Here is a 19,023-nt window from a genome sequence, read left to right as displayed (position 1 = left end):
ATTACCATTTTACCCTCCTGTATTTTGTAATTATTATCATTGTCATTATTATTATTTTTTGAGACTGGGGATCGAACTGAGGACCTTATGCTTGCCAGGCAGGTGCAGTGCCTCTGAATTACATCCCTGGGCCTTTTGTAATGATTTTTTTATGTGCAACTTTCATGTATGCTATTCCATCCCCCTAAGTGGAATATAAATTTCTAACAGCAGGGATTTTATTCCATAGTACCCAGCACACACCTGTGACTGTTTTTAAATGAAGTATTATTATTATTATTATTGTTATTATTTTTTTTTTTTTGGTACCGGGGATCGAACTCTGGTCCTTGTGCTTGTGAGGCAGGCGGAGGAACCACTGAGCTAAATCCCTGGCCCTGAAGTATTATTTTTAAGAGCTGTTGGAATTTCTGTTTCACTTGTGATTTTGTTCTTTATTCTATTCTTATCACATATCTAGGAAGCCAGGTTTCAATAACTACCTGTTGAATGGAATTCTAACAGAGAAGAAGGCAGCATGCTTTAGAATAACTGGTCCTGGTGCATTGGCATTTTTGCTGGCAGATCTGAGTGACTCACTGATGAGGTTCAAATCATCTTGGGCCAGGTTCCCCGAAGAGGGGCTGAGCCATCTGGTGACTGGAAGGGGCTGCTCTTACAGTGTAACCCTGGGGAGCAGCATGGCTTCGTCTGTCTTTGGCGAGGCTTTGCCTGTTCTATCCAGGCAAGGCATGGGAATGACCAGAAGGAAGAGAGGACTGTAATGTGCGCAGGGTTTTTTGTGGCCCCGAAGGCTAGCACATAGCCTCGTAAGTCCTCCTGTAGAGAACAGTGCCACCAAGTATGGTAGATGTTAGAAACCTTTGCTCACCCACAAGACGGCATCCTCTTCGCACTGTTCTGTGCAGCATTTAATGCACAATTTAAAATTTTGTTCCTCATTCATTTCTGTATTAAAGTTTCTGTGTGATTTTTATTTTTTGACTGTAGAATTAAAGTGTTTATCTCCTTTGCAGTTTTTGGTATCTAGCTTTGTGTATAGGGAGAAGGAGGGGCTATAGATCCAAAATCCTTGGAGCGACCTTTCAGACACATTTCTCCTCTTCCTCCTTCTTCTTTGATTTAATTGAGACAGGGTCTCTTGTTGAGTAATTAGTCTTTGAAAGCATCTCTGTTTTCTAATTCTGTTTATTTTGTTTTTTGATACAGAGCCTTACTATGTAGTTCAGGCTGGCCTTGAACTCACAGTGATCCCCCTGCCTCAGCCTCCTGAGTGCTGGGATTACAGACGTATGCCACTACACCTGGCTTCCTCTCAGGCACATTTTAAAGGCTGATGTCAGGTCACCATGAGTAGAAACTAGAGTAGATTGGAATTTGGGGTAGGATAGGAAAACCAGATAACATAATGTCCTTTCCCTTTTGGCATTGGCTTCTTAAGTGTTCAGACAAAACCTGATGTTAGTCCAGCTCTACTGGCCCTTGGGGTGGCCATATTTTTTCTCTTTCCAAGGTGCTGTTTTCATAAACATTTCTGACCGCATATACAGATTTCTTTACTGAAGGTCACTTCAAATCAGTTTTGGAATCAGGAGGAGACACTTTTCTGTTGTTGTCTTGCATACCACCTCTATGCCAGTCCCTGATGGCTGCTGCTTTGGGGACTTGAAATTGACTGGATTAGGGGGTGGGTGGGGGAGTTGTGGCCCAGCTACTTTATGTCTGCACTTCGTCCTGGTCCTCCTAGAAGCTATGTTTCCTGGCGTATGGCTTCCTAGAATCCTAAATTACGTCATTTTGGCCTCTTTCATAGAATGTACCGTAAATTTCAGAAACCTGGAATTGCCCCCTCTTCTCCAGGCTTCCTTCTCCTCCTCCCTTTTCTTTTCATTTTGTCTTTTAAGTATTTTCCATGCCCATTTCATCCAATTTCATTTTTTCTTCTGTAACGTTTTGCATCTTCCTACTGACTCCAAAGCCTGTCAGTGGTAGCTATATCTATTGCAGTGTTTAGGAGCATGACTTATAGAGCTGCATTGTTTGAACCTGAATTGTAGCTCTCCAGTTGACCAGGCATGATCTTTTCAAATTCCTTCACCTCCTGGTATCTCAGGCTTCTCATCCATAAAATGGGAACAATCATAGACTCTACCTCATGGGGTTGTTATAAGTTCATACACATTGAGCATTTTGACATGTTTTGGACACATTTTCACTATGTTGTTTATGACGATGATTGCTTATTGAATTTTATGGCTAGTTTTTTTTTTTCCTCCTAGCAAATCATTGCTTTGACTGAATTACCTATCTGAGAGCCAGAGTAAGAAACAGAGTAAAAGGGCTCCAAGACCTTAGTGTCTGGGTTGTACTTGTATTGGCAATTTCTTGTTTTCTTTTCAATCTTGGGGTTAAGTTTTTAAACCCGTGTTTAAGATTCCTTATCTTACATTACTTTGCCAGACTCCATATTCTATTTGGCCATCTTGCCAAATTGTGAGAACAAAATACATTTGCAGCCTTCTTGACAGGATAATAAAGAATAATGCCTTGTATTTGTATCTTATTTTGCTTTAAATGATTTCCATTCTGGGAAGTTTACAAGATCCTTAAACGATTTCCCTCCATCTTCCTTATTAATTATATAAAAAGAACTATAGCATGAAACCTTTTTAGTGCTGGCGATTGAACCCAAGGTCTTCACACTGAGCTACAGCCCCAGCCGTTTTTTATTTATTTTGAGGCAGGGTCTCACTAAGCTGTTAAGTTGCCCTGGCTGGGCTCGAACTTGTCATCCTCCTGCCTCAGGCTCCCAAAGTGCCGGGATTACAGGTATGTGCAATCACGCCCAGCTTCCTTGATGTAAACCAAATGATTAACAGAAGACATTTAAAAAAAATCTTCAAGTACCCATCTTGGATGTGTATTTTGGGGCAGCTCTCAATTTGGGGGAAACAAACTAGTTCACTTAGAACTTGAAGAAAATAAAGAAGCAAGATGTGGTAGGAGGAAGGGTGTTCTCACATTTTGTGTCAGATAAAACTTCAAAGATCTGGAACTTGGTTAATAGGCATTTTTGTCAGTCTTTCTGTTAAAACAAAATTCTAAAGGAAGAGTTTTCTTGGCATCCTTTATATCATTTCCTCTCTTTTGTACTTTGCCTATACTTAGAATGCTGCAGGACATTTCAGTCATGGGATGGATTTGTTCCATAGAGGGAGAAGTTAGATTCAGGCTTGCCAAACAAATAAAACAAAAAAATAAGGTTTTGAGGATATCTCCCAAAGGGAAGCTCAAAGGATTGTGACTTCTTGCTTCCTGGATGAATTGACATCTTAGCAAAGGAAGTAAAGTCTGTTGCTTACTCTTTGCTCGAGGTGAACAGTTTGGACCTGTCCCTGCTGTGTGGGTCTCCAACATACAGGAAAAGCATTTGGAAACAGATTCACTGGAGCCAGAGAGCTCTGTACGATCCCTCCTGCGGGCTTCCACCTTAGGTTATCTGTGCACAGCAAAGAGCAGAGGTGTGCAGGGGCTGGGGGCGCCTCTGTTGATTGAGAGAGATTCATTATCAGCACAGATGGAGACAAGAACGCCGGGCGTCAAACTGCTGACCTCTGCCCATCACAGGACCCTTCCTGAGGACATCAAGCTGGCTGAGTTGCTGTGGGGGAATGAGCCGCACCAGTAAACTTGCAGTCGTGTGGGCAGACCCTGTTTTAGTTCTTTCGGTTTTATGGCATTGGTGCTCAAAAAAGCAGGATAGAGAAAATAAGAGCCCTGGCCGGTTGTTTATCCCCAATCCCTCATATCTCTAATAATCACCTTAAATGAGGTAGCCACAGTCCAAGCCCAAATAAATTTCCCTGGACAGGTACCTTATCTGTTGCTAGGAGCTGGGTTTTATAAGATTTTTTTTTTTTCTCCTGCTTGCCGCTGCTCTTAAAAGGAGAGATAACACACCGATCCAGGAGCTTCCTGGCACACCGGGGGAGGAAGCACATGCTGGCCTCACCTGGCCTTTTGCACCTTCTAAGGCAGAATTAGTAAACAGTTGTGCCACCTGTTTGAAGTTGCTTTGACAGAGCATACCGTGTCAGTGATGAAAGGACTGCAGTCCCCTTAAGCACTAGCTCACTTTGGGTTATTAAAATATATAATTCCAGAAAAAAAAATTAAGCTTTTAATCAGCTACTAAAAAAGGCCTTCCTTTTTTTGAGGTTTGGTCTCGTTTATTTATAAGTGGAAGTCCTCAGAGAGGACAGTCTGTTCCTGGCCTCCTCCACCCTCTTCCCTCTCCTGCAGCATCTTCCACATTTCCTTGTGAGCACACTCGCTCTTCAGAGCAATGTGCTGGACTTGTGTCACAGGACTTGGAGTGACGAGATGCCGCACCTTGATGCTTTAGTCCCAGGTTAGAAGGGCTTCTGACAGCACAGTGGCAGACAGCACCCTCTGGGAAGAAGTCGAAAGGTTGGTTGGCAGATGCTGCCAACTCTTGGTCCCCAGGTGACGAGGCACAAAGGTATCAGTCAGCCCAGACAAACTGTCTTCTCTTTCCCCCAGTGCCCATATGAAGAGCATCCAGATGGGTACCCAGGACGTACCCCAGACAGACCCGTACTTTCTGGACTTCTCCCTGGCCTGTAGCAGGAATCCCCCGATGCAGTAGCAGGCACTGTGTGTGACTTCGGCAGTTTACAGACTTAAAGACACTTCACGGAGTAGTTCTGAGGCTCTGGAGATGAGACGATTCTTCCCTTACTATACAAAAGTGGGGAGAGGTCATTTGGAGTCTATGGTTTTTAAAGTTATGAATTGTTAACATGGAACAAGTATAATGCAGCTTTAGCATAAAATTTTGTGCAGTTTCTGCTTGAAAGGCTTTGGGACCATCCAAAGAACTATCTTTAAATGTCTGTAAAACCTCAAATTGGGTTCTTAAATGCAAAGTTAGCTCCAGTGTGAGACTGTGTTATTTGCTCTTTGAAATTTTAACAAAGGTATGTTTTTCCTTTGATCAGAAAGAAATCTGAAGGGCTGGGGATTTAGCTCAGTGGTTCCACTGCCTACCTCACAAGCCCAAGGACCAGAGTTTGATCCCTGGTACCAAAAAAAGAAAAAAAAGAAAGAAAGAAAGAAAGAAATCTGAAGATAATCTGAGAATTACTAAGAAAATGATCTTTAATAAAAAAATAGATCAAGGAAGATATTATATTTGTGGGAAGGAGGGGATTCAAAGACCATAAAAAGCAGACATTAAAAATATTTAGTTAATTAATATTTTTAGTATTTTTAGACAGGGTCTTGCTTTGTAATTCAGGATGGCCTTGAACTCACTGTGTAGGCCAGACTGGTCTTGCCATCATGGATCCTTCTGCCTCAGCCTCCCAGCAGACTGGGATTACAGGCATTTGTCACCACGCCAGGCTTGAAAGACTTGGAGTTTGTTTGCTAGTATCATTCTTTTTTTTCTCTTTTTATTTATTTTTTTGGTACTGGGGATCGAACTCGGGAACTTAATGCTTGGGAGGGAGGCAGTGGAACCACTGAGCTAAATCCCCGGCCCTTCTCTTTCTCTTTTTAAATAGACTATCCAGTATGTGAGCAGCTTACCTGTGCCAATGGAGCCTGCTACAACACAAGTCAGAAGTGTGATTCAAAAGTGGATTGCAGGGACTCCTCTGATGAAGTCAACTGCAGTAAGTCCTGTGTGCCAAGGAACAGTGATGTGTGAAGCCAGCTGATACTGACTTGAGAGACCCAGTTCTATGTGTCTCTTCCCAAGCCTGTGTTCAGTGAATTCATGTTGGTAGTTTGAAGTCAAGCACACCTGGGAATGTTTACACCATGGACATTGGTAGATGCTACAAATCAGGGCCCTTTTGCTCCTGGAAAACTGATTGTTAGACATTCTTCAGCACACTGCTGTCTAATAAGAATCTCTTTTTAAACTTGAGAGAAGTGGCTGTAGTAGAATTGAAATGCTCTCTTCTTTCCCTTCTTAACTTTGTGTCCTAGCTGAGACATGCTCGAACGACGAATTTCAGTGTGGCACCGGAGAATGTGTCCCTCGCCCCTATCTCTGCGACCATGACAATGATTGTGAAGATGGCAGTGATGAACATAATTGCAGTACGGTGATTTCTTTAAACTGGGTCATATGTTTAGGAGTATTGTTTGTTTTTTCCCCTACCACTTTTTTCAAGGAAAAGAGTCACTATATTTGATGGCAGTGGAGCTAAAAAGGTCCTGTTAGGGATATGGCTCTTGGCTTAGCCATATTTTAGGACCCAGGCTCCTTTATTCTCCAGTGATATATGCAGAGTTAAAGAGTTGCTGATGGGCAGTTTGTATTCTTTCCTTAGGTTCTGTATTGTATCACAGAACTCTGAAATTACCCCTACTGCAGAGATGGTTCTGATAATTCTGATAGCAGGATGACAGAAGAGAGTGAAAGGGAAAGGAATTCCCAACTAGCAACAGTTCCATCTCTCCTCTTACATTAAAGTTGGGGGGTCAGGAAAGCTTTGCTGCCCAGCACAGAATGAATGATTTTCTTTACACCTGTTTTAATTGGTTAGCACTCTTGCCTCATGGGGTTGTTGAGTATTTCCAGTATCACTCCAATTTTCTCTGAGCTGTACCTGATTCCCTTTATGGAACCTGAGCTTATTTCAGTGATTGTATTAAAAAGAATATGACCTCATGGAATGGGTGACTCATTTGGTCCATGAAAGTAATTACAGTGCTTGTGGCAAAAGAGGAGGATGTTTGCCATTTGTATGTATGTCTTTTGCATCTTAATTGGTTGGCCTTCTCCATTCTGGATCAACCTGTTGTGCTTTTTAAAAAAAATATCTTGAGAAACAGACATTGGCACCTGAATTCATTTCCTGGCCCCAAAGTTGCTGTTGCCCCCCCCCCCTTCATTTCTGTAAAGATACTTAAGGAATTTAATTGTCAGAGAAATTTCAGATTCTAGGAGCTCAGTTTAGGCAGTGAGGTGAGACTTCCGACATTTTTCCGAGTAATTTGTGTCTCTGGAGTACAGCTGTTCCTTTTTTGCAGACTATGAGACCTGCAGCGGTAACCAGTTCACTTGCCCTGGCGGCCAGTGCATTCATCAGAACTGGGTTTGTGATGGACAGGACGACTGCCCAGACTTTGGAGATGAAGATGGATGTGGTAAGGGAGGGCACAGTTTCACAGAGGTTCTCCTCCTTTCCTCAGGATTGGCTGGGGTTTAAGGAGGTGGTAAGGGATTTAATAGAAGAATCAGGAGGAGATGACTGTATTAGCTTTTCCCAAAAAGACTGAACTCAAATATAGCGTCAGTTGTAATCTCCTCCTTCCCATCATAAAGGCAAAGTAGATAGAGCTTCTCTCCTCCTTCTTCATCCCACTCCAACTTTACTTTTAAGACTGTCAGTTTTATCTGTGTGAAAGTCCTAGGCTGGGAAGGAGGGAAAAATAAGGTAAAACATGATTTGCCTTGGACCTTATAACCTTTTAAAAAGTTTTATTTATTTTTTATTAGTGCATGATTGGAGTCCATAATAATTACATGAGCCATTGGAAGTTGGTACATGGGCATTACACATCTTAATTCTTTTTTCATCCATTTCCCCTCCCTTTCTTTCCTACTCCCTTTCATCTCTTGGTCTCCTTCTGTTTTGCAAAAGATCAATCTTCCTGTTTCTTTTATTTTGTGCTTCAATTTTAGATCTTATAATCTTTTAAAATGACTTTGAACTGGATAAAAGCTCAGTTTGTTCTTTTTTTTTTCAAATTCTGATTTGCAGAGGAGCTGCTGACATTGGTGAAGAAGAAGCCATATTGGGAACATGTAGGATGATGCTAGGGACTGGTAGGGGCAGCTCAGGGTGTTTTATCCAGGGACATACTTAAAGATTATTTGAGAGTGAAGTGGGGCATGGTGGTGCATATACATAATCCCAGCACTCAGGGAGGCTGAGATAGGACTGCAAGTTCAAGCCCAGCCTGGGGCCAATTTAGCAAGTTAGCAAGACCCTGTCTTAAAATAAAAACCAGAGGCCGGGGATTTAGCTCAGTGGTTTCGCTGTCTGCTGTGCAAGTGCAAGGACCCAAGTTCAATCCCTGGTACCAAAAAAAAAAAAAACAACAAAACCCAGGTCATTGTGGACCTGGGTTCAATCCCTAGTACCAGGAGAAAAAAGAAGATTATTTGAGAAGGAAATTGCTAATGATATTTTCATTTCCTTCTGCTTCTATCATCAGCAGTATTACCAACACCCCTACCATATATCAAACTGCCTGCACCCTTGCAGGCAATCTCAGATATGATTAGGAGATTGACATGAGATTATGCAATCTCAGATATGATTAGGGTGATGCTTGTCCTAAAATTGTCCATTACTTTATATTCTGGTTTTCCAGGAATTAGTTTTTCTGTATTTGAGTTATGGCTTTTCTTGAACTGTCAACATTTCACTAAATTAATAAAACAAAATGTAATCTCAGGAAGCCTGGAGGTACTTTGAAGGCCCTAGTTCTATAATTTGTGATAAAATAACTGCATCTTCTCTTAGGGTTTTATGAATCTAGTTTGTTGCTAATTCAGGCCCATATTTGTTTCTTAGCCTTATAGTTTGGCAAAGGAGGGCTGCCTCCTCCAGAAAGAGTGCAACTTTATTCCATTTTGTCACCTCTCAATAAAAGCTAGTGGTAGAGTTAGAAACTACAAGTTTATTATAAATTATAGGTCATTTTGTGGGTTTCTATCTACCCGGCCTATATCCAGTCTTAGTCATAGATTCAAAAAGAGCTGACTGTACTTGTTCTGACTCTTTTTCCCTCCACAGAAAGCAACCAGCGTCATCATTCATGTTACCCCAGAGAGTGGCCTTGCCCACACTCTGGACATTGCATCTCCATTTATCAAGTTTGTGATGGGATTTCAGATTGTCCCAGAGGAGAAGATGAAAACAGTACTGCTAGCGGAAGTTCTTGTGGTGAGTATGGGAATTTATCAGAGTAGCTTTCAGATAAAAATGTTTCTGTGTTTCTACAACACATTCTCAAACACAGAGTGCTGTATCAGTTGGCATTTGCCCAACAGAATACTCCAAGACTTAGTGGCTTAAATGACAAACATTTATTATTTCTCACAGTTCTGTGGGGTGGCTGGGTAGTTTTTCTGGCCCACACCAGGTCATTTACACATCTGGATGTTTTGCTAAAAGCTTAGGCTAGAATATTTCCCTACTTGTCCAGGGTGGCTGTCTGCCATCTCACTTCCCTCTTCCCCCACCCTTCAAATAAATTTTTTTTTTTTTTTTTTTTAAAAAGAAAGCTTAAGCTAAGTGAAGACTGTCTCATGGTGGTAGAAAGAGCAAAGCTCATTGCTGAAGCACTTTTAAGTGTTGGCTTATGTTGTGTTTGCCAATGTCTTACCACAGCATGTCACTTTCACGAGATCAGAAAGGATGGAAGAAGTAGATTCTTGCTCTTGATGGGAAGAGCTTAAAAATCTATGGCTTCCCCTAAAACAGGTAGATTTGTTTTACTGGCAGTTTTGATGACTCTAAAGGTATTCAGAGGATTTTAATTATAGTTACTGCTTTTTTGTGGTGTTGGGGTGAAACCCAGGCACTCCTGCCTGCTAGGCAAGCACACTATCACTGAGCTGTACCTCCACAGGTTTCATTCCTTGTCTTATGGAAAAGAATCTTGTCTACAGGTGCAAAAAACAAAACAAAACAAAAAACCAAAAACCAGGAATAAAGAAGGAAGGATATCCATTCTCATCACTCCTACTCAGTAGAGTTCTTTCAGCCAGAACAATTAGGCAAGAGAAAGAAATAAAGGGGAAGATGGTGGAGCAAAATGGGTGATGGGGTGACAAAAATGATTTAAGTATGTTATATGTATGTACAAATCTGCCAAAATGAAACCTACTAATAAAAAAGATGTGATGACTTAAAAGGCTTCAGGTTCCTGGATTATTCTAAGTTATTTTCCTATAGTAAACTTGAGTTGGTCATGCAGTGTTACTTGAGGTCTTGTGTAATCACACTTATTTATGAGGGAACTGCCTGGAATTAGGTTTTTTTTTTTCCTTGTGGCTAGAATATTCCACAGTATTTCCCTGCAATCAGCCTGTCCACTCTGTGGAGAGCTGATTGTCCTGTAGGAACACAGTTTATGATTCCAGTCTCCTCAATTGTACACTATTTCAACCAGCAGTTGCCTAGAAGTGCCCATGTAATTGTAACCCCAAGGATTATTTTTTCCCCTGACTAAACTTAAAATGTTTAAATTTGCTGAGGCGTTATGGCATTTTCTTTCCATTTCATTGAGATAGACGTATAATCTTATTTTTGCATAAACAGCATTTCTGATGATTTATACTTGTATATATCACTAGTAATAACTTTCAAAAAGGAATTTAAAAAATTTGATCTATTCTTTTACTACATAATATGGCAGTAAATTTTGATTTTAACATTTTCCTAAACCTCTACTATGTGCTTACTAAACTTTTACTCATGGGAAAAGAAGCTATTAACGTAGATTAGTCTTGTCCAGAGGTCACTGTTTAATTAACACCCTTTTTTCTCTCTCTGTGTAGGTACTAGTTTGTGCTCTGTCTTAGACTGTGTGTTCCAATGCCATAAGACACCCTATGGAGGATCGTGTTTTTGTCCCCCAGGTTATGTCATCAACCAGAATGATAGCCGAACCTGTGTTGGTAAGTGAGAGGTGGGTGCTCCTAGTCATTCATCACAGTCTCCACCAAGTGGAGCTGACCACTACCTGATAATGCAGGTGGTCCTTTTAAGTTTCCTTTTTAGGGTTTGGAAGCAGGGTTGGTACAGCTCTGCTGGTTACTGGATACTGAAATGCTTCCATTCATGTGGTTGGTAAATAGATGTTCTCTTGAGCCCATGAAGTACTTCTCCTTTAGTTTGCCCGGCCTCTTCTCCAGGTACACAAATGTCCCCAGGACACCTGTAATCCCAGCCCTGGGGAGACTGAGGCCAGAGGATCGTGAGTTTGAGGCCAGCCTGGGCTACATGTTGAGGCACTATTTCAAAAAGCAAAACAAACAACAAGTCTCTAGGATCCAGGAGATACAGACTTGCCACTTGATAGAGCAGAGGACCACCAGGTGACTACACTTAGGTGACTGCATTGGCGGGCCACTGCTTGTGCTGTACTGAGTGTGAATTCCACTGATTTTCACCTCTGCTTGGAAGTAGCATTCAAGACAGCAAATTCTTCATCGCGATGTTTTCAGCTAGTGACTGCCTTTGAGTAGACACCAAATATTCCCACACCTCTTTTCTACTCGAATTATAAAAGTGATTTCTCCCCCTGGAAGTCTTTTTGATTCTGATGCCAACTTTATATTCCACCATGATTAGAATAGAGCCTTATGTTGAGAGAATTCAACATAGACAGTGTCAGTAGTGTTCTGTTTCTTAGGATTTGAGCAGTGAGTCTTTAATGCTATGATTTCTATTTCCATCATTCTGCTTTTTGATACATGAACAACAAACATTTACAGAGTGAGATCACAGAAGTTTAAAACGACTACTTTTCCTGGTGATGGGATAAGGAATCTGAGAAGCAGTTGGAACTATTCAATAAAATTCAATTTGGTTGTTATTTATGGATCTCTAAAACATGGATGACTCAGAATTTTCCCAGGATTTATGTTCTTCAACAGTCCTAAAATGTGAGGTTCTTTAGGGATTTCTAGAGAAACATGATATGCATAAAAAAGAGTTTTATGAAAGTATTCTTCTGAAATAAATTTCTAAAATTTTGATTTGATTTGGTAAAAAATATTGAATTTGCCAGGCATAGTAGCATATGCCTATAATCTCAGTACACTGAGAGGCTGAGGCAGGAAGATCACAGGTTTCAGCCCTGGCTGGGTGACTTAGTGGCTTAGTGAGACCTTGTCTCAAGACAAAAAATAAAAAGGGCTGGGCATGTAGCTCCCCGTGAAGGCATAGGTTCAATCCTCAGCACCACCCAAAAATACCCCCAAAACAAAAAACTGAATTTGGGGAAGCCTAATGAAGTTACTCAGGTTTTACTTCCAGCTGCTGTCTTCCAACATAATTATACCTTTATAATGTTGCTCTGAGTAACTACTTGTAACCAGGAAAACCTTTTGATACCAGAAGTAAACTCTGGTTTGTAAATTTAACTTGAGATTCTTGAGAAGGTTTGTTCCTAAGTGTTATTGAGAACTATCATAGTGGGGTTGGTATACCATCATATACTAAGAAAGACTGGAGTTTTTACACTTGGTGAAACAATCCTATTGAAGTTGTCCTTGTGGTGCTCAAAGTAGGTAATTTTAGGTAAGGCCACATCTCAAGCTTTGCCCGTGACCTAAATGTTCCTCTTAAGTAACTGTTTGGCAAGATGTGTTCAGATCAAGTGGTTCATTCAAGTAGCCTGAGAGGTCCTGGAGACTTGAGTTTGTGGTTTTTTTTTTTTGATACAGGGGATTGAACCCAGGGCCTTCATGCTCTGAGCTACTCCATAGCCCTCTTTACCTTTTGATTCTGAGGCAGGATCTCATTAAATTGCTAAGTTGCCCAGGCTGGGCTAAATTCCTAATCCTCCTGCCTCATCCACCCTGAGTGTTGGGAATATAAGCAGGTGCCAACCACAACTGGCTAAAAAGTCCCCAATTCTTAATCATTTCAGAACATTTTGTAAAGAAAACATTGTGATCTGCAACTGACCTCAGAAAAGATTTTCTGTTGTTGTTATTATTACTATCATTATGGTTTTTTTATTTTGGGGGGGGTAACCAGGGATTGAACGAGGGACCTTGCGCTTTAGAGGCAGGCGACGGAACCACTGAGCTAAATCCCGGGCCCCTACTATCATTACTGTTGAACTGGTGATGTAATCAAGGGATTCGAAACCCCCATGCACGTCCTCATGTGGGAGAGGCTTTCAGACTGGGCAGCCCTGACCTTATGCCTTGGCATTTATTTCTCTACGGGCAGCACCCTCTCTTTCTTGGAGTGATGCTAAATGGGGGATGAGGCTGCCACTTTGTTTTAGGCGAATGTCAGGCTCTCTGTACCTCTTCACTGCCACCCAGCTGCCAGTTGATTTCCCGTCCTGTAGTGCTCTAGGCACCTGTTCTCTGAGTAGAAGGGGAATTCCAGTAGAAACACTAGAAGCCATGTTCTCAGAGTTACATCAGCTCTTCTCTTTTTCCTTTTTCAGCCTACAAAGAGGAGCTTGGGCTGAGCTGCTTCAGTTGAAACTTGATAGGCCTCAAAGTCTTTTCAGTAAAAGCGATTACTTCTTACAGAATTCCTACTTGAGGCCTGTGATGCCCACAAGCTGTTTTCAGTCTTTTTCTCCCACTGTAGAGCACAGTTGGCACATTTCCCTCCTTTTCAGTATGTGAGTCTGATGAGCCCTTGGGTTGTATTTCCAAGTGTGAAGGACTTCTTAGATGTCAGAGATTTCCACAGCCTCTTAAGAAATGAAAAGCTGACATAACTACATCACTGTGTTATAAAAATTTACATGTGTCATTATATTGTATACCTAAAATGTACCAATGATTAGAATGAATAATTGAAAATGTAAAATAGGAAGAAAAGGTCCAAAGGGGTAGGGGAAGTGGGAGGGCTAGGGGAAAGGATAGAAGGGAATGGGATTAATATGAGAAAATGAAAAAATAGGAACAAAATCTTTGTAAACAGGGAGGACTGGAGGGGTTGAAGGGAGGGCTGGGCAAGGGTGAAAAATAAGAACCAAGAGAGACTATGTAAAGGTGCAAATTTCCAATGATGAATGTCATTATATTGTATACCTAAAATGTACCAATGATTAGAATGAATAATCGATAATGCAAAATAGGAAGAAAAGGTCCAAAGGGGTAGGGGTAGTGGGAGGGGCAGGGGAAAGGAAAGAAGGGAAAGGAAAAATGCTGAGAAATGGAAAAAATGGAAATAAAGTCTTTGTAAATAGGGAAGGGTGGAGGGCATGAAGGGAGGGCTAGGAATGGGGAAAAAACAAGAATCAAGATGCATTATGTAAAGATACAAGTTCCCAATGAGAAATGTAAATGTGTTGTATACCTAAGATGTACCAATAAAAGAGTTAAGAAAAACAATGTACATGTAAGCTTCCACTGAATGTAATACAGACAATTGCAATATTAGGCTGTGCAAATGATTATTTCAGGATGTGCCAAATGGAGGATAGTGTATTGAAAGTAATGTGATCTAATTCTGTTCTGCAGGTTTTAAGTTCCACAGACATTTTTCAGTCCACTTGATGCTTTTCTGAGGCTTCACCACAGACAGCCTGCCTCATTTGGAGATAAGTGCAGAAGTCTGTGTTTGAGGGCCTTTGTGAACATGAGGCCCCTGCCACCTGCAGAGACCTTTCCTGTGACCTTCCCTGTTCTTCAAGAATGCACGATTTGTCCCTGAGTTTTGAAGCAGGCTTAACATTTATTTCATATTTGTTTCAAACAAGAGAAGTCTTTAGTTTAAATATATAACATTATGTTAAGCTTGTTTAAGCTGAGCTGAAATTTGAGGGGACTTGTTTTGGTTTGCTCTGTCAAGCATTTCGATTCAACAACTCTGTCAGTATGGCTGCAGCCTTCTGCGTGCCTGACTCATTGCAGCAGCTCCAGGTGTTGGAACCTGTGCAGCATTTATCATCTCAGATATGGCTCTCCAGTGAGTGCCTCTATGGTAACCAAGAACAGAATTGAATAATCCTGACATGAAATGTGGTGTCTTTCCACCATTCATCTGCCCCTGGTCAGCCTGACCTGGCCTCGGAACCTCGGTGGCGTGCTGAGACAGTTTACCAGCCTCATTGTTTGTGATTGACAGGACATGCTGTTTGTTGATAGAATGACATCGTGGCCCAGAGTTGGGGCAGGGAGGTCATTTAGCATGGCAGGGTTTTACGCAGCAGATGGATCGGGGGTGTCCAAAGGGGCCTAAGCCAAAAAGGGGTTTTTGAATGATTTTCAAAGCAGTATTTGTTGGTAGGAGGGGGCAAAGAATAAAAAGGAAAGAAAAACAGATAAAGATAATGGGCTGTGTGGGTGTGGGGGATGGTAAGGTATTGTTTCAGTGTTTTACATAGTTTCTATAGTCTTTTCTACTCTCATGAAAATCCTCAGTTCTACTTTCATTTTCTTATTTTTACTTTGACTGATGGTGGACACCATAAGGAATTAAAGGATGAAATTTTAGTCATTAAAAGTGATGATGGGGCTGGGGATTTAGCTCAGTGGTTCCACCACCTGCCTCACAAGCGCAAGGACCCGAGTTTGATCCCCGGTACCAAAAAAAAAAAAGTCAGTGAGTAAGTAGCTGATATTTTCATGTCTTGAAAATAAGTTTAATTTTGATTATGACATTTCTTTCTCAAAGGAAAGACAGCTGGGTACACAGAGCTTTCCAAACATTCATTGCAGCCACAGATTATATCTTGTTGAGGGGCTGGGTATAAGAAGTGTCTGACTTTATTCTGAGAGATGGCAGTGATGCAAATAATTCTGTATCTTCACTCTTCAATTTGGTGACCAGTGCTCAGTGGCGGCCATGTGGAAAGCACAATCTTAAAGGGAAGTTTTTATACCAAAATTCATATACAGGTATTTTGTAGACCAATGGTAATCAATGAAATACAATGCCACAGGGCCATGAATCCGTGCAGGCTGTGCAACTTCCATAAAGTTATCCTTCATGTAGATAAAAATAAATGATGTCAATGCTTTGGACTTTTCCCTGGATGCAGATCCAGTCGAGTACCCTTTTTCATTGCTGCAGCTTGTGCCTTTCTCCAGAGGACAGGGGTATGACTTCTTGTTCAGGATTTTAGTCTGAAAGTACACACGAGGTGTCGATGAGCATGATTGTAAATGTGTTTTTCTCCTGTGGCAGCTTTTGATGATTGCCAGATATGGGGCATTTGTGACCAGAAGTGTGAAAACCGCATGGGCCATCACCAGTGTGGGTGTGAAGAAGGATATGTGATGGAGCGTGAGCGGCATTGCAGAGCTAGTACTTCCTGTGAGTACATTCTGGACCTTGTTTATCTCTGAACAGTGAGCTGCTGATGTCCTCCTTCCGCAGCTGTTGACAGACAAAAGCTGAGCATTTATGCTGGCGGCAAGGTTTTATCATAGATCAGGGATGGGTCCTGCTGTCAGGAAGGATGGGGCCATATTATTTGTAGTTTATTGAGGACCAGTTTGTAGTTAATGGTGACCATTATTAATATGTTGTATTGGTTTCTTTATTGCCTATGCTATTCTGTCACTCACTACATTTAATTGTGGAGTAAGTCTTAGGCCTACGTTTGACTGACTTGGATATTTCACTTTAGATTAATTTACCTACTACAAATTTGGGTGACAAGTATCTATAGATGTCATTTGGACATTATTTATGTAAAATTTAGGGGCATTTCAAAACAGGTGTGCTAAGTTTGGATTAAAATTTGTGTGAATGCCCTCATTTTGGGAATCAGTCTAGTAGTGCTACGGTACTCCAAAGCATTTTTGTCACTGTGGGTATCTGGGTTTCAATTTACTCTCTTCCTCTCTCCCTCACTTTCCTTTTTACTCTTTATTTTTGTGGTGCTGGGGAGGGAACCCAGGGCCTTGTGGATTCTAGGCACCTGCTCTACCACTGAACCACGTGCCCAGGCATTAACTGCTTTTTTCAGCTGTTATGTCACACTTGGTTTTTAAGTGTCTTCCATGCCTTCTGAAGCTTCACTGCTCATATGATCCACGAATGGTTGGTTTTCTAATTGTTTTTGCATAGAAATACTTGATTTGTTGTTTACTAACTTTTAGGTACAGCTGATTTTTAATGAAGTTTATTTATTTTTAAATAGGTAATTATACTCATTAAAATTTTAGACTTTTAAAAAAAAAGCTCTAAAGTAAAATCTCTCTCTTTATCCTTGCTCCTTTCCACCAGGTTTCCACTTCTTTTTCCCATGGGTAATTGCTATTTCCCATCCTCTCTCGCTCCCTCCCTTCCTTCTTTTTTTTCTTTTCTTTTTTGTGATACCGGGGATTGAACCCAGAGCCTTTGTACTGCGCTATATTCTGAGTCCTTTTTATGGTTTTAATTTTGAGACATTGTCTCGCTAAATTGCTAAGTTGCCCAGGCTGGGCTTGAACTTGTGATCTCCCTGCCTCAGCTTCTGAGAGTGCTGGGATTTCAGGCATGTGTCACCATGCCTGACTTAAATTTCTGCTTCTTTATTTCAATTCTAGAAACTTTAAGTGCATAAATAAGAATGTAAAGATATATATGTAGCCTTATTTTTATGAGTATACTAATAAAGTTATATACAGTTCTGCATGTTGCTGATGTCCCTTAATATATTTTTGAAAAGGGCCGGGGGTTTGGCTCAGTGATTCTGTTGCCTGCCTTGGAAGCACAAGGACCAGAGTTCAATCCCCAGTACCAAACAAAAAAAAAAAACTTAAAAAAAAATTTTTTTTTGGAAAGCTTTCCACTTCAGCCCATAAAATTCTTTTTTAGGGGCGGGGATTTAGCTCAGTGGTGTGGTCACCTGCCTTGCAAGTGTAAGGTCCTGAGTTTGATCCCTGGTACCAAAAAAAAAAAATAAAATAAATAAAATTCTTTTTTATAGTGGCATGGTATTCCATTTTCATATGAGCATAACTTATTTAATTTCCTACTGATGAACTTTTAAATCTTTTTTTATCTTTAGCTCTTGCAAATAAGACCGCAACAAATAAAATTACTCCTATGTCATTTCGCATACTTACGAGTACATAGACAAAGCAGGTTTGGGTCTACCATTGCCACGTTTTGTGCAGGTAATTTTTAAAACATGTTCTGTGTTTAACACAATCTAAAGTTGCACATGGAGGTAAGATGCCCATATCATCAAGGATTCTTGGAAATACCTCCAGTATTTTCTTCATTGTCAGAGAAAGGGCTTTGGACTAGTAGTCAGGACACTTGAATTTTTGCTGTATTCTGTTTCTAAATTACTGTGGTTTTGGATACTTCATTAAGCATCTTTGGGTCTTAGTTTGCTCATCTGTAAAATGGGTAGAATGACTGTTATCTGTCTCAGGTTTATTTTAGAATCAAATAAGATAACAGAAGAGTGCACTTAAAAAAATCAGAAAATGTATTGTTTTTAAGTTACTTGACCATCGTTGCTCATCTGAAGGAGTGATAATGCTTTTCTTCTTCACATTTAGTTAATGAGGCCTCTGTTATCTTCTCCAATGGTCGGGATTTGGTAATTGGTGATATTCAAGGAAGGAGCTTTGAGGTTCTAGTACATTCTCAAAATCGTGGAATGGCCATGGGTGTGGATTTTCACTATCGTGAGCACAAAGTTTTTTGGACAGACCTCATGGAAAATAAGGTAAATAGAAATTTCAGGAGTGTGGCTTGGAGGCTGAATAGAACTTCAGGCACAAAGTGTTGAGAGCTTTTCATTTTTAGGGGAATAGAGGGAAAAGTTCATTTGTTTTCTAACAAGAAAGGCCCTTGAGATAGTTTATGTTAATCAGCACCTTTTCCATGCTATAGTATTACATGTGACCCATTAAACAAAGCAGCCTATTATATGGATTAGCCTTGAGCAACTTTTGATTTTATTCAAAAAGGAGTCCAAAAGCCTAATTAAAAGAAATAGTAGACATTCTTTCAAAACTGGATAGATATTGGTAGTAATTTTTGAAACTTGATCATTTAAAATGTAAAGAGCACTCCGCTTTCTGGATGATAAAAATCAGATTTTTCCCTGCATCTTCTAAATGGAACTGTAATTGAGGACTGGGTAACAATTATTGACAGTATTTTGTTTAACAGCCAAAATTTCATTATGCTTTCTTATTTGAAAAGTGTGATGGATTTAGTTTCTGAACTTTGAGTAATGCAATAGAGATGTTTAAGACATAATTTTAGAGACTCCTAAAGAGTTATGGAATTTTATTTAGTTATTCCCCTTAGTTTT

The 19,023-nt window shown here is 40.5% G+C and overlaps 1 protein-coding gene across 2 annotated transcripts in view; it reads left to right on the top strand.

Annotated features, from left to right (window-relative positions):
• The window catches only part of Lrp2 (LDL receptor related protein 2), a 189,226-nt gene that overhangs the window by 49,238 nt on the left and 120,965 nt on the right, over nucleotides 1-19,023 (top strand). For both annotated transcript variants that reach the window (XM_013076946.3, XM_004857623.4), the window contains exons 5-11: nucleotides 5,589-5,699; nucleotides 6,019-6,132; nucleotides 7,069-7,185; nucleotides 8,844-8,993; nucleotides 10,613-10,732; nucleotides 15,945-16,073; nucleotides 18,260-18,429. In XM_013076946.3, the coding sequence (XP_012932400.1) occupies nucleotides 5,589-5,699; nucleotides 6,019-6,132; nucleotides 7,069-7,185; nucleotides 8,844-8,993; nucleotides 10,613-10,732; nucleotides 15,945-16,073; nucleotides 18,260-18,429 (911 nt within the window). The remainder of the gene's footprint in view (nucleotides 1-5,588; nucleotides 5,700-6,018; nucleotides 6,133-7,068; nucleotides 7,186-8,843; nucleotides 8,994-10,612; nucleotides 10,733-15,944; nucleotides 16,074-18,259; nucleotides 18,430-19,023) is intronic.

This window comes from Heterocephalus glaber, unplaced genomic scaffold (assembly GCF_053883595.1).
Source record: "Heterocephalus glaber isolate CG9 unplaced genomic scaffold, H.glaber_assembly_v1.0 deba00000347, whole genome shotgun sequence".
NCBI classification, from domain to species: Eukaryota; Metazoa; Chordata; class Mammalia; order Rodentia; family Bathyergidae; genus Heterocephalus; species Heterocephalus glaber.
Note: the sequence above shows the minus strand (reverse complement) of the source record. Positions and strands in the feature narration are given on the sequence as shown.